The 26,564-nt window shown below is 45.2% G+C and overlaps 1 protein-coding gene across 5 annotated transcripts in view; it reads right to left on the bottom strand.

Moving 5' to 3' along the window:
* The window catches only part of LOC126540608 (proline-rich protein 5-like), a 73,732-nt gene that overhangs the window by 33,897 nt on the left and 13,271 nt on the right, over window positions 1-26,564 (bottom strand). For 3 of the 5 annotated variants that reach the window (XM_055076145.1, XM_055076142.2, XM_055076143.1), the window contains exons 2-3: window positions 13,909-14,305; window positions 13,128-13,190 (exon numbers count right to left, since the gene is read on the bottom strand). In XM_055076145.1, coding sequence (XP_054932120.1) covers window positions 13,128-13,190; window positions 13,909-14,219 — 374 coding nt within the window. In that variant the 5' untranslated portion in view covers window positions 14,220-14,305. The remainder of the gene's footprint in view (window positions 1-13,127; window positions 13,191-13,908; window positions 14,306-26,564) is intronic. The other 2 variants (XM_055076144.2, XM_050187446.3) reach the window with 1 other exon arrangement.

The raw sequence follows: 26,564 nt of genomic DNA, 5'->3' as shown, positions 1-26,564 counted from the left end.
GTCAGGCAATTTCATTAATGATTATTTAATTATTTATTACACCGTACATTGTTGAAAATGACGAGTCTACAAAGTCACAAAGCCGCTTGAAGCCACAAGGACGAAATTTAGGCAAATCATGTACTTCTCATAATTCCCGTGCTGGTACAACCACTCCCATTGCAGCTCCCGTAGACGCTAGCGCCAGAGTTCCCACTAGTAATTATTGTGGAAACTCTATGACGAGGTGAGAGCAAGACTCGCGCCGCGCGCGAGAGATGGTAGCAGGAGCGCACGCAGTTAGAGCAGCACGCGGATTATGACCTTGGTTGTGACGAGGCACGATGGCGAGGCCGACGGCGACGCAAAACGCGAAAACGAGCGCCAAGGAGCTGCGCTCTAAAAAGCAAGAGGACCCCTTAAGGCAGGCTGTCAAAAGTAGCTTTTGAGGGAGGGTGTCCAGCTGGCCTGTATGAGGGTGAATCAGAAAATCATTGCCCCTATTCCTTTACCCTAATTACGGCTGTAAATGCGAAGTCAACATATTCATTCGCAGCGGTGCACCTTTCTTGGACCAGCCTGGCCTTATCTCCCAGCTGCTCCGTGGCACGGCGCTGGTGGCATTTGTTGAAGGTGGCGCGGTTGTGCTTCGTACGTCCATGGCATACGAGCAACGGAATGTTATTTGTTTTCTATGGAGCAAGGCACGAATGCAGATCGAAATCTACAGGAAAATGCAGCCCACAAATGTGCAGACAGCCCACGCTCCCCTAGCAGAACGGCGATTCGCGTGCGAAGATGAAGCCAAGACACCAGTCCGACAGTGGCTCCATAGTCAGCTGGACGAATTCTACCACAGGGGCATCTCAGATCTAGTGTTCCGATGGGAAAAATTTCTGAACCAGTGTGGGGACTATGTGAAATAATAGGCTACGGTACCTAGAATAGTACGTATATTTCTAATTACCTGCATGTAGATTATTTTGGCTATCAAAATAGAAGCAAACACTTTCTCATTCACCCTCCTAGGAACTGTGCGATAATCTTACAGGTTGCATATTTAGGTGGAAGATTAACTATCTTGTGTAACTGTTACAACGCCCTATACTAAATACTCATATCATGTAATATCATAAGTTATATTGAAAACAAAAGGCTAAGGGAAGGATAAGAAGAAGCTTCATAATAAGCTAGACACCGGACAAGGCGATATAACGGATAATGTGGGTTGTCCGAAGAGAGAAAACGCCAGTATCTATATGAATAGAGCAAACATGTGTTGCTATTACAGTTGATATTCTAGTTGCGATAAAGAGGAACACGTGGAATTTGGCAGGCCAGGTAATGCGCGGGTCTGATAACTGGTTACTTATGCGAGCAATAAGATAAATTTTGACGAACGAAAACACTGTCGGAGACGGCAGATGTTTGGTTTGTGTGGTGAAATTTCTAGATTTGCAGGCATGTAGTGTAAAGTTGGCCGTCACAAGAAAGGGGTAAATGAACGTAGGCAGGATCGACCTGCATCTTGCCGTGGACAAATAATATCGTTCTGATGATGATGACGATGAAGATGTGTAGCGTCCGTAAAAATGGTATCTCATAGGCGACCGAGTAATTCCTTGCTATCGGTCAAAATTTGGAAAAAAAAGCAGCTCCATTTTTCTGAGCATGCAGTGGAAGTCGAAATCGACCGTCTACATTGCATAAGTCTGCACACGAGAGCACTCGCATGACGTAAGCATATCCTCTTGAACTGGAGTGCAGTCGTGGAGTAGGAGTTATGAGTGGCTTATCACTGGGCCCTTGAGTGTTGCTACATGTGTGCGGAACGATAGGCGCCCCACCATCAGCGCACATGTACATTACAACCCGCTGCAGTCTATAAACATTGTTTTACCACGCACAATAACCTCGTTTCACGGCTTATAAAATTGATGTAACTCCTGAAGATAGTTAAAGGGGATTTAGTGTGGCGTGAGAGCACCTAAGGCTATGTTGTGCCGAACACAAGGTGTCATAAAATCAAGTTTAAAAACACCAAAAGCTGTGTTGACCTATAGCATGTGTTAAAAGCCGGTGCCGCCTAGTAATTTAAGCACGTCGGGTAATGGCACCAGTAGATAATCTGCTAAAACTAAAGCAGGGTGTGGATATATGTGTCATTTATATAATTTGTGCATAAGTTTTCGTCTGTGTTTCAATATGTGTACATGCCAGTTAGATGTGAAAAACTGTTAGCGGTTCTTGGCATTTCTCGCATGTTGGCGATATTATTTTATAAGTAAAAATTGTGCGCGAGGTGTTTGTGTCAAATCCTTAGTCGGCATAAAACTACTTCAATAGATCGTTCCTGGTGATTACGTGACTTCCACTTGCCAAATACGGATTTAGCAAGATGCAGCTTGTTGCTTGCAGAATATTCTCATTGGTGTTGCCATTTTGTCATTAAGGCCTTCGGAATCGCTCCGGTACTATCTTTGTATGGAAGCGCTGCGTTTGTTATGCGTGTGTACGATGCCACGAATGCGCATATATCTTCTGCTTCGTTAAGCCATATTCCACATGGCTTGGGACACAACAGAAGCGAATTGATCTCCCACATTTGTATAACGTAACCATGTGTAAAATAGTTCCTAACAGTGGTTCACATCGGTATTTCAAATGTAGAGCCGTCAGTATGCTTAAAGAATCAGTGTATATGGCTGTGTTTTTGTGCTGATCCGTGATAATTACCTTTAACAACAGCCAATATAGAATCAACTTCAGCACTGAAAACAGAGGCATACTTTGGTAATCGAATACTTGCTTCCCAACTTTTCGTTATGACCCCTACTCTTCCTTGTGTTTTAGAACCATCAGTAGGAAATTCTGCGTAATTTTTATATTTGTCCTGAAGAGCGCGGCAATCTTGTATTATGTATTATACCACGGGGACAATCGTAGTGGCTTTTTAGCAACCTGGAGGACTTCTTCAGGAACATTATAATCTCGAGAATATTCCTGATATCGTACGACAAGCGGCTTAATAATCAATTTATTTCTGTAGTGTAAGCGTGAGTTGCATTTTGTGATGATGTAGCATATGTGCTGCGATGATGAATGGACCCTGAGTATGTAGGGAAAATTGAATAACGCTTTGCGCTGCTGTAAGGAAGACTTATTACAGTCAACGTATAAACTTTTTGACAGGGGATGTTCTGTAAGCACCACTTGCCAGTCGCAGTTCGAGATTATGTACCGGATCAAGTTGTCGAATGTAAGGTGGTTTGGTTGAGCCATAAACTATGGAGGCGTAGACTAGAAGAGTACGCACAACAGACCGGTAAATACGTGAGAGACAAGTTCGGTCGGAACCTCAGTGCTTATAAGACAACACAGAGGATATTCAACGCTTTATTTGCCTCAAGTTTTGTGTGTGTGGTCATGTGGAGCAGGAAGCTTAGTGAGGCGTCATTGGTCACTCCTAAATATTTGTCGTCTTGTTTGACCAATAGTGTCACGTCCTTCAATATCAGAACTGGGTCACTGTGTAGCCCTCGTTCCTGAGAAAATAAAACAATAACTGTCTTCTGGGTGCACAAGCAGAAGCCATTTTTGTTAGCCCATTGTGTAAGTTTATTCATTATGATTTGAAGTTGCGTCTCACAGATTGACAAATTTGAGTCACGGCAAGCCACTTGAAGATTGTCGACGAATACAGAGTGCATACCAGACGACGGTACAACCTTATTAAAGGGAAGCTGAAACACTTTTCGAAAAAAATGAGTTCTCTGCGGCATTCTACAGTTTTGAGTCCCCTGAACACGAATATCTGGTTCAAAAAGGGCGGAAACAAACGCAAGCGGCTGTTTTTCCAAGAAAACGCGCACCAGCGCCTCAGGGCATCGCGCGAACGCCGCTGTTGCCCGTGATTGGTCGGGGCCGCTGTGACGTCTTTCGCGGCAGTCTCCGGTCGGCACCGCCGTTTCAGAGCGTAGCACGCTGTTCTGTTCTGGCTTCATAGCTGAGTTGTAAGCATTATGGAACGTTCTCGCTGTCTCGGACAGCTTGTATTTTCGCCGTACATGTTCGAACCAACAGCCGATACGGAAAACGATGGCGGCAACGACGATGTTGAGTGTGCCAACAGCGAGAGCGATGTGTGCACCTTCTCGCGCGTTGGAAATCTTAGCTGGTACGTATGTTTCTTTTTTTTTTTTCATGTAGCTGCAGGTTCCAATGCCGGGAGAAAAAATGCGCTAAAGTGTCACTGGGAACTTGCTGCTGGAAGAATGCCGAAGCACTAACTTCTCATTAGATTGTAAACACGGGTGCAATTCCGCGATTTCAAGCACCTTGCCGCTGCTTGTCTAAAGTAGTCCCGTGGTTTTTTGAGGTGTTGATACACGATCGCGAACATAAGTGCCGCGTTTGAAAGCACGCACATGCAGTGCTGCGGGGTACAGTCATGGAAGTTGCTTATCATACAAATCCAGAGATGGCCAGAGGTATTATGTGTGCAATATTCATGCTATGGTTCGACGACTTTGCGATTGTGGCTCCATCAAGAATCGGTATGCGTGCTCCATGCTGGTGTTGACATAAAGATATTAGGCAGTTTTAGCACCGCCGTGTAGTAAAGACGATAACTGCAACCGTACGTCGAATGTCACTAGGCAAGCCTATACTCCATTTCATACCTCAGGTGCAGCGCTGTGGAAGCTACGCACGAAGTCCGGTCACCAAAATTTATTACTGCGCGCGTTTCCGTCTATGCTTCGCAGCGTGCCAGCGGCGTTTGCTCGCGCGAGCATGCACGTGAAGCTGCCGCGACGGGCTGCAATTAAAAAATACCGAAAAGAAAATTGATTTAAAAGAACGTGTTAGCAGCCGTATAAGTGCGCGGATTGTTTCTATGGGTAAATTCTTTCTTTTTTTCATTCAGAACTGAGCTCACATATGGAAAATTTGCTCAAAAATCGGGTCAAGAAACACCGAACTTTTTCTAGGTGCGAACGCAGCCACTGCAAGAAGTATCTCAAGCCTCCACAGCGTTCCACCTGATGTATGAAACGGAGTATAGCAACGCTAGCAACAACGCGTTTCCGCATTTGTCGTAAGGCTATCCGGCTACGCTAAAGCTGTGTTACCAGACGTTAATGGCTGCGAATGTTCGCATTTCTCGAGTGCATCAATGTGGGCCTAATCAGGCTTTCATTAAACTAGGTGCACCTGCATGTGCTGCGTATTGATGCAAGATGAAGAGCACAGCACAGTTGATTTCATCGACACGAACTTATCTCTCCTCACCGCACGGACCCACTGCGCTGAAAGCTTCTTGTCCTTCGGGAACCTGTGAAACACCACATCGTCTCGCCCACCTGTGTTCGCGCAGCCGAATGCTGCACAGAACGAGGGCATGTTGGGCGCCCTTGGCTGTAGGCACTCACGCAGCACAGAAGGAAAGAACAGTTTACGAAAATCGCAAAAGCAAACAAACGTGAGCGGCAGCGGCGGCAGATCTCTCATAGCGTCGTTCAGTAAAGCGCAGGACGGAAAGAGGCATGCCAGCACATGCCAGCACGCCGGTCCGGGAGCTCGGTCCCCGCCAATGACGTCACTCTCGCCGGTTCTCTCCTCTGGCAACCACCTCACCCGGCGCTCCGGGAAGCGATGGGGGCGTGTCCGCGGGGGTGATTTAGAAAGCGATTTCCGCCCCTTATGTTAATAAAACGAAGTTCTCACTAAGTTAGCTCGAGCTGTCGGCATTATTTCCCATTACAGATCATATCTCCCGTATCAAGTAAAGATCCTGCTTTATAATTCCCTATTCCCTATTTTACTCTCATCTTAATTATTGTTTCTTGGTCTGGGGCACAACCACGTATACAAATTTGCAAAGGATCTTTATACTTCAAAAAAAGCTTATCAGAATACTTTTTAATCTACCATACAACAGTCACTCGCAAGGTCTTTTCTCCAAAGCATGCATAATACCAGTATTCAATCTTTACAATTATAAGCTGGCACTTGCATTCCAGCGCGAACTAAAAAATCATCTTAAATATCTGCATGAATTGTCATTACTGAAAAAGAGCACTGTGTTTTACACTACCCGTCATAAAGAGGAATGGATTGTACCAACTCCTCGAACCAATTACACAATGGAAAAATTATCCTTCACACTTCCAACTCTATTAAACAACTGCAAAAAATCCGGGACTGACCTACTTGAAATATCTAAACGTGAATTACGACAGATTCACTGCACACATTCCTAGTAACTTCACCTGTATTCCTATAATGTGTATACTTAATCCTGTGTTTATTGTACAGCTTTATACCCTCTGCACTTATTGTATTGATTGTTGTTCTATTTTCTTTGTTTCTATTTCATTTATGAAATGATCCTGTTATTTTTGGCTCTGCTAAATTGCGAAGAGATTATATGCATACTTGTGTGTGTCTTTCCTTGCTTTGCTGTTGTTGCCCTGTAGAAGGGGGCTGTGGGCCTTTGTCAAGCTGCCGTTTACGAGCAGCTTTTACCCACAACCTCCTCCATCATCCCGATGGAAATAAAGATTATTATTATAAAGATTATTATTATAAAAAAATTACGGAACCGTAAATTATTAGGTCTGTTCTTCCCAATCCCAGCAATTCATGGAAATTGAAAACCGTTTCAGCTTCCCTTTAAGCGAATTCATTTTTACTATGAAAAGTCTAGTGCTTTGGACACAGCCTTGCGGAACGCCATATTCCGTTATATGTATGAGAAAACACTGTGCCGAGTCGTGTCTGAAATTTTCTATTAGACATGAAATCAGCTAGGTAGTTCAGCATTTTACCACGGATTCCTAGGTCAGCCAAGTCTCTTAAGATACCACATCCCCACGTGGTACTATAGGCTTTTTCTAAATGAAAGAAAACTGCAGGACAGTGTTGCTTGTGTAGAAATGCATATCGAATTTCATGGTCTAGTCGGACAAGGCAGTCAGTGGTTCAAGAACTCTTTTTATACCGGCACTAGTGAGGCTCCGTTAGGCTTCTTCATTCTAAAATAAATTAGAGCCTCATATTCAAAGTGATTCCATATGATGTTGCCAAACAGCTTGTCAGGCCAATGGCTCTGTAGCTGCTTTTGAATGTTAGGGATTAACCATCTTTTAGATATAGAACTACTATTTCTTTTTTCTACTCTTCCGGCATTATTCCAGATTCACACTTTATGCTGAAAAATTCAAGGACAGACTCTACAAATTTCTGGGATAGATGTGCGAGCATGGAGCAGTGAATATGGTCTTGACCTGCCGCTGATTTTTTTTTTTTGTCTGCTGAAGGTACTCTATTTAATTCCTGCTGTGTAAGCGGAGTATTATACAGTTAACTTGACGTGCCAGTAGTAGGCAGCTTCTGTTTTTCATCAGACAGTAGTTTAAAAATTCCTTTGAATAATTTACTAAGCAGGAGACATAAAAGTGTTCGCCAAGTATGTCAGACTGTTTTTTTAGCGTTGTTTGTGTGCCAGGACCTGTAATTAGAGTTATTGTGTAAGATGAGTAATCGCCTTAAACTTCCTCACCTGTTCCCATATTCGTTTAGATTTAACTGAATTTTTTATTGATGATATGTATTTCTTTCATGAAGATTTCTCCGCCCGCTTTTGTATAAATCGTGGTTTGTATTTGGCCTGTTTGAAACCTAGGAGGTTTGTATAGGTCGCGTATCTTCGCAAGATTCCCCAGGCTCTATTTCTTTGTTCTTCAGCATCTGTGCACTCAGGTGTTCACTAGAGGTTAAGTGGTTTTTGTGTGTGTGCACAAGGCTGAATGCTTGAGGGATTAGGTTTTTTGCCGCTGAAATTAAAACCGCAATAAACCTTCAATTAATTTGGGGAACGCTTAGCTCACTTTAGAATACTTGCTCGAGTTTTGCAAATTCCATAAAACGCGGCCACTCAGCATGATGTATTCTTTAGCGACGCGTTTTAAAGTTTACAACGGGTCGTGATTATGCGAGTTTGACGGTAGCAGGCAAATGACCGCTGCCATATGAGGTGCCCAGGAAATCCCATTTAAAATCAGTAAGAAGACCATGGTGAGATAAAGGCTAAATCCAGCCAACTATATTTGCGTGAAGAAGGCAAAGAATAGGTTGGCGCTCCCGGATTTAAAAGACGAATGTTCTTAGATAAAATAAAAACTTCACTAACCTGCCCTCTTTGGTCGGTTATATCGCTACCCCAAAGAGTACAATAGGCATAACAATATCCGACTAAAACAAAAGGCTCCGGGAAATGGTGTGTTAAGATTTTCCAGGTGTCTAGTACTAAAATGAGATGGAGCATGGAGTCGAATGTACAGTGAACAAATGGCGATGTTTTTATCCGATAGAACGGTGAGGGCTACGGCCTCCAAACAGGTATTCAATTGAACATTTCGGGTTGGAGCGCTGCCCTGCTCCAGTATGACGACTCCTCCTGACAAACGGCTAGAGTGTTCACGGTCCCTTCGGACACGGTAATACCTCTGACAATTTGACTGTTGTTAGGCCCTAGGTTTGTTTCTCCGAGAAGGAACGCCACTAGCGAGAAGTTATTTATGATGTAGTTGTTGTCACCTAGACAATAGATCAGGCCTCTACAGTTTCAATGGATGATGAAAGCCATTGTGAAACAAATAAAACTGTCTACTTGTGTGTGAGAGAGCTAAAAGACATAGGGGACATGTAATAAAAAATTACTATTCGAATGAAGGGCACTAACCGTTCAGGTTACCTGTCCCTTTTTCAGCGCAATTACAAGAAGTTCGACCTTGTTGGCGACGTGGTTTTCCAGTAGACCTCTATCGCCTTCTCAGAGTGGTTAAATGATCGAGATCCAGGCGCCGAGACGCTCGTGTCGGGTCCTGGAGTTCGGTTTAGTTAAGAAACTTAGATGGGCTAGTAGGTTGCTGGCTTGATTAAAAATAGGTGAATTGGTGAGTGTAAGGACGAGACAAAGACAGAATGCACGGAGGACAATCCCCGAGCTTCAACTGCTTCAACTCGGCTTTACTCGCGCAAAAAAAAATACCCTGGTAGCAGTTGCTGCGAAAAAAAAAGTAAGAAAAAACCCGAAACACTGCTCATATTATAAGCGAGATCACAACAGACGATGATCCATGTCATGCAACACTACGGAGCAGCCTGATCTGCGCCAGGTTTAGGACACATTTCTAAAACATGCTACGAGCACACTTTGCGCGCTTCATGCCCGCGAAGTTCGAAGCTTTAGGTGCAGGCATATCTCCTCCCTTTTTCTTTTCTGACAAATTAAGTGACGCAGTCCTAATGCAGCCTTCTCCTTCCTTCTTTTATGTACAATGCCTAAAACAATCTTCTCTCTTTCAGAGCCTAAGCACTTCCAAGTATACAGGTATCAGTGAACGCTGGAGTTCACAGACACCTTTGGCAATGGTCAACCAATCGACGCCCCGCTACAAAAGCCTGCACAGTTGGACGATGCTCCCTCAAAAGCTGGCTAAAGCAACTACCAGTTTCGCCGATCTAACACTTGCCACAGGAGAGTGCTATATGTTAAACCACCTTTGTCTGGCAGGTTCACGAGGGTTGCAATGTGGGCTTGTTGGTAATGCATCTTCAAGGGGAGTATGGTAGCGCGATTCAAAGACGGGACAAGAGAAGACACAAAGGGACACACACAGCGCTGTGTGTGTCCCTTTGTGTCTTTTGTTGTCCCGTCTTTGAATCGCGCTACCATACTCCTATCGTCTGGCAGTGCACAAAGCGTGCAGCGCGCTTTATTGGGCAGTTTTGTGAAGTGCTGGCAAAGTTCACTGCTGGACAAAATCGCGCCAATTTCTCCGGCACAGAGAAGACAATGGGAAGCCCGAACCGCCCACCGGAGTAGGGGAGCCCCGAAAATGTACCGAAATAAGTCCCAATAATGTTGAGGGTCGTAAAAAACTTCAAAACATGTGAACGGTAAGATTCAGTAAACTCCGAACAAGCCCCTCCATAGCGGCCTAGTTTTTTTTTTTTTTTTACTAACTGCGTCACAGCGACTCATGCTGCCAGCGTACCCGAAGCCTAAATTTCTTAAGGTGCCGCGCAAATTCGATATTTCGCACCTTGCAGATGTCAAATACCGCAGGAGCGTGGTGTCGAAGTACGGCAGGAACGTAAAAATACTCCGACAGCCCAAGACACCAAATCTACATAAAAAAAAAAAACTCAGTGCCCTTCTACTCTGTAAAGAAGTTTGAGCAGCGAAGCTGTGTATTTGGGCCCCTTAACGGCGAACTGCAGCTCCGCCGCGGGTCGGCCCGGCATTGGGCTATCGTCGGGATCGGCCCACGTATGGGGAGTGCTTAACGCCTGCTTCACCTCTGCCGCGGGCCGGCCCGGCATTGGACTATCTCCGGGATCGGCTCACGTAGGGGGAGTGTTTTTGATTACAACAACGACAAGAAAATTTCCTTGTACGGTTGGCTGTAAAAGACAAACAGGCCGCCGAACAACCGAACTCTCGCATGCGCATCCGGGCTCCCTCGCTTCGATGGCGCGTCTGGCCAATGGCGCACGCATCTACGGCGTCTAGCGTCTCATTGGCTTGCAGCTGGTAACGCAAGAAAAATAAGTCACAAGGCATAACTTCTTATACATGCAATCCTTTTTTTAGATTTGGCAGAAAAAACAAAACATAGTTAACTTCATTTCACATCATCTTTTTCCTAAGCTAGCGAACAACTAAAGGCTGATGTTAGCACTAAGCGTGACATGTTTCCTGTTACCAGTTTTCGCATTGATGTCCGTCGCTGTACCAGAATTAGCAGGGCATTCATTGCACGCGTAATGCGAAACTTACGGGTTTCATCCCCACCGGAGATAAGTTATATCTTTCGTTCACTTTCATTTACACTTCATTATTTTCTAAACCTCCGTTATAACCACAGGCGACTGTTTACCCCTATATCTTTCGGATTCACCACCGGCTACTTCTATATGGCCATGGTTACCCAAAAAATCCTTGAGGCTGCAACATTCATATGGGGACAGACTACCAGTGAAACTCTTTTAGGCTCAATACATGGGTTGCATACGTGGGTTGCATACATTATGAAGTCATACCTTTTTTTTTTCATACGGCACCACACTAAGATGATCCAAGGAAGGTGCGGTGACGGCCGTCGCGGTCACCGCGCCTTCCATGGATCTGCCGCAGCCGCGCCAGCACGTCCGACGCGCCGTGATGTTATAACCACAGAAGCGCAAGTGCACAGAAGCGCATGTGCACAGGGGCCGTCGCCTGTGCACGTGGCATCACCTGCACCGAGGACCCGGCAGCCTACCAAGTCGTCGTTTAATGAACCGACGGGATAACCCTAGTGATAAACACAAGGGCCGCATGTTTCATCTTCGCTGGTTAAGCATCTGCACGGAGTGTTTGGGCGGTGATTTGTTCCCATTCTGCCTAGTTAGAGAATGAGCCTTAATTTATTAATCAACTTCTCAAATATTATACTTAGATGAAAACTGTCATTGAGATAATTGTAGAGCAAGAGAAAAAAAAAGAAAGCTCTCGATACAGCTTTTTGTTGCTCAATAAGTGCTACATAAACGTGCTTGTCCGAGCGTCGAAGAAGTCCGCGAATACAGGCGATATTGCCGCTGGCTGGCCGCTCGAAGCTCTTTGCGTGTACTCGCGGGCTTCATTCGCGATCGGGAAAAAAACATACCTACGCTTCTCTTCACCGATTTCCAAGTGTACGTTGGATCTACATATTTTTCTTACGCACTTTCTGCTTCTTGTATCATATAGTGGCCGATAATTCTACCGTTGCAATTGACGCCACTAGAACTATAGAGATGTGCCCTTGGCCAAGTCACACTGGGCATCGACTGGTACTTCGGTTTCCAGACCTGAATATGTTTTCTTCAATGGATAAATCCCTTGCTAACAATTAATGAAATGACAAGCCCACGAAGTCATCTAATGAGGCGCTGGCAAGACTACGCCTCCAACGGTGCTGGTAAGCAAAAGCTCTCGCACTAAAATTTCAGCAGACCGTATCCAGCAAAACCAATAGTGCCCTTTACTTCCAAAAACAGTGTGAAAAACGGGCCGTTTAGGGTGGGCATGACAAGGCGATGACTACCAACAGAGGGGTTTACATTATGAGCGCAAAGTGTGAAATTATGGGAAATCAAGAAGACAGATAAGGCAAGAAGAACAATAAAGCAACCAAGAAAGAAAAACATTCCACATACCTTAAGAATACCTGAAATAAACAGGTCGTGTCATTCAGTAGCCGAGATAGTTAACGTATTTGGCGGTCATCGAAAGGTGTAGGCGGCTTGACACATGACGACCCCTTGCCAATGCATAGTGAGAACTTCGTAGGTTTCACAAGCGTACAGGGCGGGAAACCAGCCTATAATACGTGTCTGAAGTAAGAGTGGCTTACATTCGCATTCACCAGAGGGCTGTCAGTATTTCAATTCTTCGAGCCTGTGCAGCAATAGAAATTTCTTCTCATTCATCAAGCCACCAAAATCATGCGACTTACAACAATGAACTACCCGCCGTGCATGTTTACTGGCTGTGGTGTTGGGCTGCTAAGCACGAGGTCGCGGTGTCGCATCCCGGCCACGGCAGCCACATTTCAATGCGGGGGAAATGCGAAAACACCCGTGTACTTAGATTTACGTGAACGTTAAAGAACTACAGGCAGTCCGAATTTACGGAGTCCCGCACTACGGCGTGCCTCATAATCAAATCGTGGTTGTGGCACGTAAAATCCCATAACTTAAATCTTTTATAACAATGAACAACTCAATACTCGCATAGTACAAAAGAAGAAAACCTGTATAAAACAGGAATTTCAAGTATAAAATCATGAGCTATTCTACTCTGTGAAAGTGGATGACCGGCGACGTTGTTAAGTACACGACACAGAGGTCACAGAATTTTGTACAAAGGTGCGAACATATTTATTGTTCTGATCGGCGGTCTTGGTGACGATAGGTAAGCGCGCGTATTCTCCTGTCACCTGTTATTAAATGCGTAGGCAATTGTATGCCTACCCAGAAATTGGTCCGTCGGTCATGACAACAAATGGCTCATACCCCCGTAAATTAAAACAGAAAATTTGAACGTGACCTACCCATAAGGGCGAGCGAAGAGAAGTGACGTTCTACGCTGGAATGAAGAGCGACAACGGAGCCCGCTGTGGAAGAAGACGACGCTCAAGTTGTTGCTGATTATGACAGTTTTTGTTCACGCAGATTCGTTGACGGACACGCGAAATGCACGGAACCCTAGGCACTGGCCAAAACAAACAGCGCATGCATACATGTTTAGGAGGCGAATGTTGAGAGGATCCCGAGTTTTCAGCCTTACGGTCAGGTTCACATGAATTATACTCGAAATATCAGTTTTCATTGCGGATGCCGAATAAAGGATGGACAAGCTACAAAACGATCGTAAGTCCCTGGGCCACCTTACGCCTTTTTGTAGAGCTAATAAAAATGTGAGCTGCCGCGATGTACGCCGACGTTATTTTCTTTATTTCTAAAAGCCGAAAACACCACCCAGCGCCACCTAAGGTCACCACCAGAATGACAGGAGTGGCGCTTGTCCTGCTCTTCTTGTCTGTCTTATTTTGCTCTCATGAAAGAAAACTATAAAAGCGACACGCGAATCTCCTGTTATATTTCCTCTACCATAGGGCTTTTTGTGTATTGAGTGTCTAATGGCTAAGCTTGAATAAAAAGGGCACATTTCCAGGTCTCCTCTGTGTCTTGACTGGCACTATTAATCTAGAATAATTGAACAACCAGCGCAGCGTCACGTAAAATCAGAACACCATACAGCCCCGTTGAGGTGGTTTAAATTCGAGTTCTGGCAAAGCTTTGAATTTCAAGTACTCTTTCTCGCAGACCTACCGGAGCCAGTCACGGTTCTTGGGTAGAGCACCTTCCGAAGCGTTCAGCGGCGCGTACTTCGTGAGGGAAACCTTCGCCTCCTGAACTGAACCAGGCAGAGTAGCCGCTGCAGACACGAAGCCGAGCGATCCGTGCCTCCTGCCTCCACTGCGCAGTTCCTCGTGCTCCGGAACATCGGTCAGTGCAGCCCTCGACGCGGGCAGCGTGTTCCTCGGACTCCTGTCGGGCACCGAGGTCACCGTGCCTGCCGCAGGTGTGCTGTACGTGCGGCGGTGGGTTCGGAAGCTTCTGTGGAGGAGATGCGACATCATTCGGGGCTACTGGCAGTGAGCCAGCGACGACACGAAGGCGTCGAATCGCTTCTCGCCTGGTAAGCCAGTGCTGCCCGAGAAGTGCCCTGCGAGATAAGGGGAAGAGGCAACGCGTCGTTGGCTTTGCTCTTGAACGGGTTGCACTGAAATTTCTTGAGAGCAAAGCAAATTATCGCTGACGTCTCACCTTCACTGAACGACACATGCAGTCTATCTTTGCTGCTTCATAAAAGGAGAAATTGTGGCAAAGAGAAAAAAAAAACATAATGTAAAGTCAATTTACAAGAAGAAAGACCGTTGATGATGATGTGTGGCATTTAGTGGAGCAAGGACCCGCTATCGCCGAAGGGCGCCATGACATATGGTAATGAATTGTGTATGTGTTGTGTATGAAATGACCAAACGAATTGCAAATTGTAAGTTTAACGCTACTCCAAAGAAGCCTAAAAGTGGGTCGCAGTAAGATGCGACCCACTGAAACAAAAAAGTATAACAACTGAATACTGGTAAGCGCTGTACTAAGACGGGACAGAAGACAGACACAGAAGCGCCGGACAAGCGCTAACTGCCACTAAATTTTATTCTGAAGACTTCGCCTAGGTAAATACACAGCAGACCAGGATCGCGCAAGCCCACTGCCCATCAAGCCAAGCAATGCATCATATCAAGAAGAGTATAGATTACATCATAATTTCTAAAGACTCCTCTTCTTTGCTACGCAAAACAACCGATGTATCGCTAATACAGGCACTTTCTTTCTAATATGATAAGCCACCATGATTTCTCTGGCTAAAGTATTGCCACTCCTGCCTAGAATTCTAAAACAGGAAAGAATTGCCTCACAGGGCAGGACCTACAATTCATAGGAAAATGAAAAGAAGCTTTGTTAGCTCGAGAGCGGTCGTGTTCCCGCGCCCGATCGTAGACTGTAAGAGTTGTCGGACGATCCCACCGCTGTCAACCAGATATAGGAGTCGTCGGACGATCTCGCCGCTACCACCATTTGAAGGAGTTGAAGGTCGTAGAGAGGAACTCGGTGAACAGGATTGATTTACATTATTTACATCTTAGACAAGACATATATCGACAGTCTAGCGTGACTCCCATATGGAGCCCGCAAGACTAACATACAGCAAACAGCTTACGAGCACACAGCTCACTAGTACATTTCGAGCATGACAACGAGCACGCAGCTCACTAGTACATTTCGAGCATGACAACGAGCACTCAGCTCACTACGACGAGCACGACAACGAGCACACCCAGCAGCCGACAATCGCTGCTTATAAGCTCTCTGCTCGACGTCATAGTTCGACGTCATTGAAGATGACCCGCCCTTTTGGAGGATGAGGGCTGTCGACTTGGAGGAGGATGAGGGCTTACACGCGCCGCACACAGACACAGGTGTAAAGGTCCGCAGCCGACGTCAGAGGGGCTTCGCAGAACTCCTTCACTTGCAACGGCGACGAGGCTAAAGGTTGGCGGTTTCAGCACAAAGCCTGCTTCGTCGAACCCCTTCACTCGCAACGGCGATGAGGCTAGAGGTTGGCGGCGGCATTTCAAGATGAGGTTACAACCGCTGGCGTAACTGGCTGGCAAACTTGCACTGCAGCTGGCCGTTCTTAACAAGACGCATCCGCCGGTTTGTCCGATATATACCTTCGCACTTCAGCGGGGTCTCGTACACAACACCAACGGCGCATGGGACATATGACATGGTATGCTTCTTTCCTCAGCCAGGCGTCCTCGGAGGTCACCCGAAATGCGTGGGCACAACCCAGCAAGTTTTCATGGCGCACAAAACACAATAGGGACGTCGTACCTTCTTGCCACATTCTTCAGGTTGTTCATTGCAACGTCCAAATGCAACGCCCCAGCTTAGAAGCGCCGAATGCGCCGTATAGAGCCTGTATCTCTTCCAAACGCAGCTCGAAGGAGATTTGATTAGATTGCGGGGTATACTGCTCCGAGAGCTCCATACTTGGTTATGATCAACGCCATAGTGGAGGGGTCTCCAGAATTATTTTGACCACCTCGAGCTTTTTCACGTGCTCAACTGTATGCACACATGGTCTGTTTGAATGAAAGTGTATTTGTCTGCGGTACTTTTGACGCAGCGGTACCCGGTGCGGTATATATATATATATATATATATATATATATATATATATATATATATATATATATATATATATATACATATACATATATATATATATATATATATATATAAATTAGGGTACGCAGAATTTACAAAAAATGCCGGTGTCAGATAGCACGACGCCAATCCTTGAATTGAATTGCTCGAAGAGGTCGGCATTACGTGCAAAGTACATAAAATATTTTAAAAAATTGCGACATATGTTTTTGGCGAATTACTTCACGACACAAAAAGCAATTTATTAGATGTTGACGAATAATAAATGAGAAAACAATAGTCGCGCAGAGACTCCTCTGGTTGACTAAGTATGTGTAAGCACTGTGCTACTTGGTCATTTCCAGGTAGCCCGGTGTTATTATCACTGTTATGGAACTTCATCAGTTCAGTATAAGCCCTTATCAACCCTCTTCAGTCGTTCACTTATCATGGTCGCTAGCGAACATGGTAAGGCAGGTTTAATTAAGATAGAGCTAGGTAATAACGACCCTCGAACCCACGACCATCGGTGTTCATTAAGGTGAAGCTAATTAGCCACAGTAAATTAATATAGGCTTAACTAAGGTGTTTGCTTCGTTTGCTAACGAAGCTTTCCGTCAAGTCTAAATATTTTAAGGCAGTTTGTCATGTGCGTATCATGGCTACGCACGCTTATATCGCATTCCGTTTCTCTACCACGGGTGCGCTTTAAAACCACGGCGCTGCAGTTTTTGCTTTTCTCTTCTTTCTTCTTCTCCGCCCTTAAACTGGCTCTCTTCACTGTACTACACGCAGAGACAAAGAAACAGCGCGCGCATGCGATCCCATAGATGAGATGAATATATATATATATATATATATAGAGAGAGAGAAAACTATCAGTCATAGCTCTCGTAGTATAGCCCTCTGGGCCGTTTTCTTTTTTTTTCGAAAGTAGTCCTATTAGGGTTATTATAATTACACGAAGGTATTTCGCCCTCATCAGCAGCAGTCCTTGGTATAGTTATTCTGGCGGCTAGCTTCCCACGCTATGCGTGCCGCCATCGCACCTGGTTAAGCTTTTCCTAGACGCTAGAGTTAGGCTTTGTCCGCGCAACCTTGAGCGATCGGAAAGCGCGTTTCCCCCTCTTGGCCGGCGGAGAAGGGAAGCTTCGTTCCGGCCGCGAAGCTCTCCACATCTCTGTAAGGTGCCTTGGGGATGTCTCGTGCCGAAGATGCCCTCTCGGTGAGCGCATATTTCACCCCTCATCTTTTAAGAGGTTCAATACATACAAGCATTTGCCTAGCAAACCAGATTTTTTTTTTTCAAGGGAATTTTCCACGTCTCAGTAATTTCTCTCGTCGTATTCGAGTGCTGATTGCCGTGTTATAGTTTGTTAACGAAGCTTTCCCTCAAGTCTAAATATTTTAAGGCAGTTTTCCTAGCCTCTAAAGCCGCTCGAGTTGGCTCTTCTCCTTGAGCGGCCATTTTTCCTAGAAAGTATGCCTTCCAACTACTCCGCCCTTAAACTGGCTCTCTCAACTACTACACGCAGAGACAAAGCAACAGCGCGCGCATTAGATCCCATAGATGAGATAAATATTTACAATTAGTATTAGGGTTATAATTATATTCGAGTGCTGATTGCCGTGCTATCGTTTGCTAACGAAGCTTTCCCTCAAGTCTAAATATATTAAGGCAGTTTGTCGTGTGCGTATCATGGCTACGCACGCTTATATCGCATTCCGTTTCTCTACCACGGGTGCGCTTTAAAACCACGGCGCTGCAGTTTTTGCTTTTCTCTTCTTTCTTCTTCTCCGCCCTTAAACTGGCTCTCTCAACTACTACACGCAGAGACAAAGCAACAGCGCGCGCATTAGATCCCATAGATGAGATGAATATTTACAATTAGTATTAGGGTTATAATTATATTCGAGTGCTGATTGCCGTGCTATCGTTTGCTAACGAAGCTTTCCCTCAAGTCTAAATATTTTAAGGCAGTTTGTCATGTGCGTATCATGGCTACGCACGCTTATATCGCATTCCGTTTCTCTACCACGGGTGCGCTTTAAAACCACGGCGCTGCAGTTTTTGCTTTTCTCTTCTTTCTTCTTCTCCGCCCTTAAACTGGCTCTCTTCACTGTACTACACGCAGAGACAAAGAAACAGCGCGCGCATGCGATCCCATAGATGAGATGAATATATATATATATATATAGAGAGAGAGAGAAAACTATCAGTCATAGCTCTCGTAGTATAGCCCTCTGGGCCGTTTTCTTTTTTTTTTCGAAAGTAGTCCTATTAGGGTTATTATAATTACACGAAGGTATTTCGCCCTCATCAGCAGCAGTCCTTGGTATAGTTATTCTGGCGGCTAGCTTCCCACGCTATGCGTGCCGCCATCGCACCTGGTTAAGCTTTTCCTAGACGCTAGAGTTAGGCTTTGTCCGCGCAACCTTGAGCGATCGGAATGCGCGTTTCCCCCTCTTGGCCGGCGGAGAAGGGAAGCTTCGTTCCGGCCGCGAAGCTCTCCACATCTCTGTAAGGTGCCTTGGGGATGTCTCGTGCCGAAGATGCCCTCTCGGTGAGCGCATATTTCACCCCTCATCTTTTAAGAGGTTCAATACATACAAGCATTTGCCTAGCAAACCAGATTTTTTTTTTCAAGGGAATTTTCCACGTCTCAGTAATTTCTCTCGTCGTATTCGAGTGCTGATTGCCGTGTTATAGTTTGTTAACGAAGCTTTCCCTCAAGTCTAAATATTTTAAGGCAGTTTTCCTAGCCTCTAAAGCCGCTCGAGTTGGCTCTTCTCCTTGAGCGGCCATTTTTCCTAGAAAGTATGCCTTCCAACTACTCCGCCCTTAAACTGGCTCTCTCAACTACTACACGCAGAGACAAAGCAACAGCGCGCGCATTAGATCCCATAGATGAGATAAATATTTACAATTAGTATTAGGGTTATAATTATATTCGAGTGCTGATTGCCGTGCTATCGTTTGCTAACGAAGCTTTCCCTCAAGTCTAAATATATTAAGGCAGTTTGTCGTGTGCGTATCATGGCTACGCACGCTTATATCGCATTCCGTTTCTCTACCACGGGTGCGCTTTAAAACCACGGCGCTGCAGTTTTTGCTTTTCTCTTCTTTCTTCTTCTCCGCCCTTAAACTGGCTCTCTCAACTACTACACGCAGAGACAAAGCAACAGCGCGCGCATTAGATCCCATAGATGAGATGAATATTTACAATTAGTATTAGGGTTATAATTATATTCGAGTGCTGATTGCCGTGCTATCGTTTGCTAACGAAGCGTTCCCTCAAGTCTAAATATATTAAGGCAGTTTGTCGTGTGCGTATCATGGCTACGCACGCTTATATCGCATTCCGTTTCTCTACCACGGGTGCGCTTTAAAACCACGGCGCTGCAGTTTTTGCTTTTCTCTTCTTTCTTCTTCTCCGCCCTTAAACTGGCTCTCTCAACTACTACACGCAGAGACAAAGCAACAGCGCGCGCATTAGATCCCATAGATGAGATGAATATTTACAATTAGTATTAGGGTTATAATTATATTCGAGTGCTGATTGCCGTGCTATCGTTTGCTAACGAAGCTTTCCCTCAAGTCTAAATATTTTAAGGCAGTTTGTCATGTGCGTATCATGGCTACGCACGCTTATATCGCATTCCGTTTCTCTACCACGGGTGCGCTTTAAAACCACGGCGCTGCAGTTTTTGCTTTTCTCTTCTTTCTTCTTCTCCGCCCTTAAACTGGCTCTCTTCACTGTACTACACGCAGAGACAAAGAAACAGCGCGCGCATGCGATCCCATAGATGAGATGAATATATATATATATATATATATATAGAGAGAGAAAACTATCAGTCATAGCTCTCGTAGTATAGCCCTCTGGGCCGTTTTCTTTTTTTTTCGAAAGTAGTCCTATTAGGGTTATTATAATTACACGAAGGTATTTCGCCCTCATCAGCAGCAGTCCTTGGTATAGTTATTCTGGCGGCTAGCTTCCCACGCTATGCGTGCCGCCATCGCACCTGGTTAAGCTTTTCCTAGACGCTAGAGTTAGGCTTTGTCCGCGCAACCTTGAGCGATCGGAAAGCGCGTTTCCCCCTCTTGGCCGGCGGAGAAGGGAAGCTTCGTTCCGGCCGCGAAGCTCTCCACATCTCTGTAAGGTGCCTTGGGGATGTCTCGTGCCGAAGATGCCCTCTCGGTGAGCGCATATTTCACCCCTCATCTTTTAAGAGGTTCAATACATACAAGCATTTGCCTAGCAAACCAGATTTTTTTTTTCAAGGGAATTTTCCACGTCTCAGTAATTTCTCTCGTCGTATTCGAGTGCTGATTGCCGTGTTATAGTTTGTTAACGAAGCTTTCCCTCAAGTCTAAATATTTTAAGGCAGTTTTCCTAGCCTCTAAAGCCGCTCGAGTTGGCTCTTCTCCTTGAGCGGCCATTTTTCCTAGAAAGTATGCCTTCCAACTACTCCGCCCTTAAACTGGCTCTCTCAACTACTACACGCAGAGACAAAGCAACAGCGCGCGCATTAGATCCCATAGATGAGATAAATATTTACAATTAGTATTAGGGTTATAATTATATTCGAGTGCTGATTGCCGTGCTATCGTTTGCTAACGAAGCTTTCCCTCAAGTCTAAATATATTAAGGCAGTTTGTCGTGTGCGTATCATGGCTACGCACGCTTATATCGCATTCCGTTTCTCTACCACGGGTGCGCTTTAAAACCACGGCGCTGCAGTTTTTGCTTTTCTCTTCTTTCTTCTTCTCCGCCCTTAAACTGGCTCTCTCAACTACTACACGCAGAGACAAAGCAACAGCGCGCGCATTAGATCCCATAGATGAGATGAATATTTACAATTAGTATTAGGGTTATAATTATATTCGAGTGCTGATTGCCGTGCTATCGTTTGCTAACGAAGCTTTCCCTCAAGTCTAAATATTTTAAGGCAGTTTGTCATGTGCGTATCATGGCTACGCACGCTTATATCGCATTCCGTTTCTCTACCACGGGTGCGCTTTAAAACCACGGCGCTGCAGTTTTTGCTTTTCTCTTCTTTCTTCTTCTCCGCCCTTAAACTGGCTCTCTTCACTGTACTACACGCAGAGACAAAGAAACAGCGCGCGCATGCGATCCCATAGATGAGATGAATATATATATATATATATATAGAGAGAGAGAAAACTATCAGTCATAGCTCTCGTAGTATAGCCCTCTGGGCCGTTTTCTTTTTTTTTCGAAAGTAGTCCTATTAGGGTTATTATAATTACACGAAGGTATTTCGCCCTCATCAGCAGCAGTCCTTGGTATAGTTATTCTGGCGGCTAGCTTCCCACGCTATGCGTGCCGCCATCGCACCTGGTTAAGCTTTTCCTAGACGCTAGAGTTAGGCTTTGTCCGCGCAACCTTGAGCGATCGGAAAGCGCGTTTCCCCCTCTTGGCCGGCGGAGAAGGGAAGCTTCGTTCCGGCCGCGAAGCTCTCCACATCTCTGTAAGGTGCCTTGGGGATGTCTCGTGCCGAAGATGCCCTCTCGGTGAGCGCATATTTCACCCCTCATCTTTTAAGAGGTTCAATACATACAAGCATTTGCCTAGCAAACCAGATTTTTTTTTTCAAGGGAATTTTCCACGTCTCAGTAATTTCTCTCGTCGTATTCGAGTGCTGATTGCCGTGTTAAAGTTTGTTAACGAAGCTTTCCCTCAAGTCTAAATATTTTAAGGCAGTTTTCCTAGCCTCTAAAGCCGCTCGAGTTGGCTCTTCTCCTTGAGCGGCCATTTTTCCTAGAAAGTATGCCTTCCAACTACTCCGCCCTTAAACTGGCTCTCTCAACTACTACACGCAGAGACAAAGCAACAGCGCGCGCATTAGATCCCATAGATGAGATAAATATTTACAATTAGTATTAGGGTTATAATTATATTCGAGTGCTGATTGCCGTGCTATCGTTTGCTAACGAAGCTTTCCCTCATGTCTAAATATATTAAGGCAGTTTGTCGTGTGCGTATCATGGCTACGCACGCTTATATCGCATTCCGTTTCTCTACCACGGGTGCGCTTTAAAACCACGGCGCTGCAGTTTTTGCTTTTCTCTTCTTTCTTCTTCTCCGCCCTTAAACTGGCTCTCTCAACTACTACACGCAGAGACAAAGCAACAGCGCGCGCATTAGATCCCATAGATGAGATGAATATTTACAATTAGTATTAGGGTTATAATTATATTCGAGTGCTGATTGCCGTGCTATCGTTTGCTAACGAAGCTTTCCCTCAAGTCTAAATATTTTAAGGCAGTTTGTCATGTGCGTATCATGGCTACGCACGCTTATATCGCATTCCGTTTCTCTACCACGGGTGCGCTTTAAAACCACGGCGCTGCAGTTTTTGCTTTTCTCTTCTTTCTTCTTCTCCGCCCTTAAACTGGCTCTCTTCACTGTACTACACGCAGAGACAAAGAAACAGCGCGCGCATGCGATCCCATAGATGAGATGAATATATATATATATATAGAGAGAGAGAGAGAAAACTATCAGTCATAGCTCTCGTAGTATAGCCCTCTGGGCCGTTTTCTTTTTTTTTCGAAAGTAGTCCTATTAGGGTTATTATAATTACACGAAGGTATTTCGCCCTCATCAGCAGCAGTCCTTGGTATAGTTATTCTGGCGGCTAGCTTCCCACGCTATGCGTGCCGCCATCGCACCTGGTTAAGCTTTTCCTAGACGCTAGAGTTAGGCTTTGTCCGCGCAACCTTGAGCGATCGGAAAGCGCGTTTCCCCCTCTTGGCCGGCGGAGAAGGGAAGCTTCGTTCCGGCCGCGAAGCTCTCCACATCTCTGTAAGGTGCCTTGGGGATGTCTCGTGCCGAAGATGCCCTCTCGGTGATCGCATATTTCACCCCTCATCTTTTAAGAGGTTCAATACATACAAGCATTTGCCTAGCAAACCAGATTTTTTTTTTCAAGGGAATTTTCCACGTCTCAGTAATTTCTCTCGTCGTATTCGAGTGCTGATTGCCGTGTTATAGTTTGTTAACGAAGCTTTCCCTCAAGTCTAAATATTTTAAGGCAGTTTTCCTAGCCTCTAAAGCCGCTCGAGTTGGCTCTTCTCCTTGAGCGGCCATTTTTCCTAGAAAGTATGCCTTCCAACTACTCCGCCCTTAAACTGGCTCTCTCAACTACTACACGCAGAGACAAAGCAACAGCGCGCGCATTAGATCCCATAGATGAGATAAATATTTACAATTAGTATTAGGGTTATAATTATATTCGAGTGCTGATTGCCGTGCTATCGTTTGCTAACGAAGCTTTCCCTCAAGTCTAAATATATTAAGGCAGTTTGTCGTGTGCGTATCATGGCTACGCACGCTTATATCGCATTCCGTTTCTCTACCACGGGTGCGCTTTAAAACCACGGCGCTGCAGTTTTTGCTTTTCTCTTCTTTCTTCTTCTCCGCCCTTAAACTGGCTCTCTCAACTACTACACGCAGAGACAAAGCAACAGCGCGCGCATTAGATCCCATAGATGAGATGAATATTTACAATTAGTATTAGGGTTATAATTATATTCGAGTGCTGATTGCCGTGCTATCGTTTGCTAACGAAGCTTTCCCTCAAGTCTAAATATTTTAAGGCAGTTTGTCATGTGCGTATCATGGCTACGCACGCTTATATCGCATTCCGTTTCTCTACCACGGGTGCGCTTTAAAACCACGGCGCTGCAGTTTTTGCTTTTCTCTTCTTTCTTCTTCTCCGCCCTTAAACTGGCTCTCTTCACTGTACTACACGCAGAGACAAAGAAACAGCGCGCGCATGCGATCCCATAGATGAGATGAATATATATATATATATAGAGAGAGAGAGAGAAAACTATCAGTCATAGCTCTCGTAGTATAGCCCTCTGGGCCGTTTTCTTTTTTTTTCGAAAGTAGTCCTATTAGGGTTATTATAATTACACGAAGGTATTTCGCCCTCATCAGCAGCAGTCCTTGGTATAGTTATTCTGGCGGCTAGCTTCCCACGCTATGCGTGCCGCCATCGCACCTGGTTAAGCTTTTCCTAGACGCTAGAGTTAGGCTTTGTCCGCGCAACCTTGAGCGATCGGAAAGCGCGTTTCCCCCTCTTGGCCGGCGGAGAAGGGAAGCTTCGTTCCGGCCGCGAAGCTCTCCACATCTCTGTAAGGTGCCTTGGGGATGTCTCGTGCCGAAGATGCCCTCTCGGTGAGCGCATATTTCACCCCTCATCTTTTAAGAGGTTCAATACATACAAGCATTTGCCTAGCAAACCAGATTTTTTTTTTCAAGGGAATTTTCCACGTCTCAGTAATTTCTCTCGTCGTATTCGAGTGCTGATTGCCGTGTTATAGTTTGTTAACGAAGCTTTCCCTCAAGTCTAAATATTTTAAGGCAGTTTTCCTAGCCTCTAAAGCCGCTCGAGTTGGCTCTTCTCCTTGAGCGGCCATTTTTCCTAGAAAGTATGCCTTCCAACTACTCCGCCCTTAAACTGGCTCTCTCAACTACTACACGCAGAGACAAAGCAACAGCGCGCGCATTAGATCCCATAGATGAGATAAATATTTACAATTAGTATTAGGGTTATAATTATATTCGAGTGCTGATTGCCGTGCTATCGTTTGCTAACGAAGCTTTCCCTCAAGTCTAAATATATTAAGGCAGTTTGTCGTGTGCGTATCATGGCTACGCACGCTTATATCGCATTCCGTTTCTCTACCACGGGTGCGCTTTAAAACCACGGCGCTGCAGTTTTTGCTTTTCTCTTCTTTCTTCTTCTCCGCCCTTAAACTGGCTCTCTCAACTACTACACGCAGAGACAAAGCAACAGCGCGCGCATTAGATCCCATAGATGAGATGAATATTTACAATTAGTATTAGGGTTATAATTATATTCGAGTGCTGATTGCCGTGCTATCGTTTGCTAACGAAGCTTTCCCTCAAGTCTAAATATTTTAAGGCAGTTTGTCATGTGCGTATCATGGCTACGCACGCTTATATCGCATTCCGTTTCTCTACCACGGGTGCGCTTTAAAACCACGGCGCTGCAGTTTTTGCTTTTCTCTTCTTTCTTCTTCTCCGCCCTTAAACTGGCTCTCTTCACTGTACTACACGCAGAGACAAAGAAACAGCGCGCGCATGCGATCCCATAGATGAGATGAATATATATATATATATATAGAGAGAGAGAGAGAAAACTATCAGTCATAGCTCTCGTAGTATAGCCCTCTGGGCCGTTTTCTTTTTTTTTCGAAAGTAGTCCTATTAGGGTTATTATAATTACACGAAGGTATTTCGCCCTCATCAGCAGCAGTCCTTGGTATAGTTATTCTGGCGGCTAGCTTCCCACGCTATGCGTGCCGCCATCACACCTGGTTAAGCTTTTCCTAGACGCTAGAGTTATGCTTTGTCCGCGCAACCTTGAGCGATCGGAAAGCGCGTTTCCCCCTCTTGGCCGGCGGAGAAGGGAGGCTTCGTTCCGGCCGCGAAGCTCTCCACATCTCTGTAAGGTGCCTTGTGGATGTCTCGTGCTGACGATGCCCTCTCGGTGAGCGCATATTCCCCTCCCCCCTCATCTTTTAAGAGGTTCAATACATACAAGCATTTGTCTCGCAAGCCAGATTTTTTTTCAAGGGAATTTTCCACGTCTCAGTAATTTCTGTCGTCGTATTCGAGTGCTGATTGCCGTGTTATAGTTTGTTAACGAAGCTTTCCCTCAAGTCTAAATATTTTAAGGCAGTTTTCCTAGCCTCTAAAGCCGCTCGAGTTCGCTCTTCTCCTCGAGCGGCCATTTTTTCCTAGAAAGCATGCCTTCCAACTACTCGACTATCGCGGACAACATGAGTCTCTTTCCACGTAAGTGTGAGGCTCGGAGCAGGAGCTGTGGCGCTTGAAAGTAGCCTGGGGCCTGACGAACCAACCGACTGAGCTATCTTTCTGGGCAACATCGAAGGGTCACGAGTTCAAATCACCTGTTATGTTCCTTTTTTTTTTCTGCCCCTTTTTCTTTCTTTTTTTTTTTTTTAATGTCTTTTCCTTTATTTTATCACTGTACAGGAACCCTCCTAAAAAAAATATATATATATATATTTATATAGATCTTCAAATATTTATGGCCTCACACTCACATGTGCAGGTCATAAATACCAGGTTCTCTAGCCGAGTGCCATCCATGCGGTATAACCGAGCTCAGATTGGTCCACC

Source organism: Dermacentor andersoni, chromosome 2 (genome assembly GCF_023375885.2).
Source record: "Dermacentor andersoni chromosome 2, qqDerAnde1_hic_scaffold, whole genome shotgun sequence".
Classification (NCBI taxonomy): domain Eukaryota; kingdom Metazoa; phylum Arthropoda; class Arachnida; order Ixodida; family Ixodidae; genus Dermacentor; species Dermacentor andersoni.
Note: the sequence above shows the minus strand (reverse complement) of the source record. Positions and strands in the feature narration are given on the sequence as shown.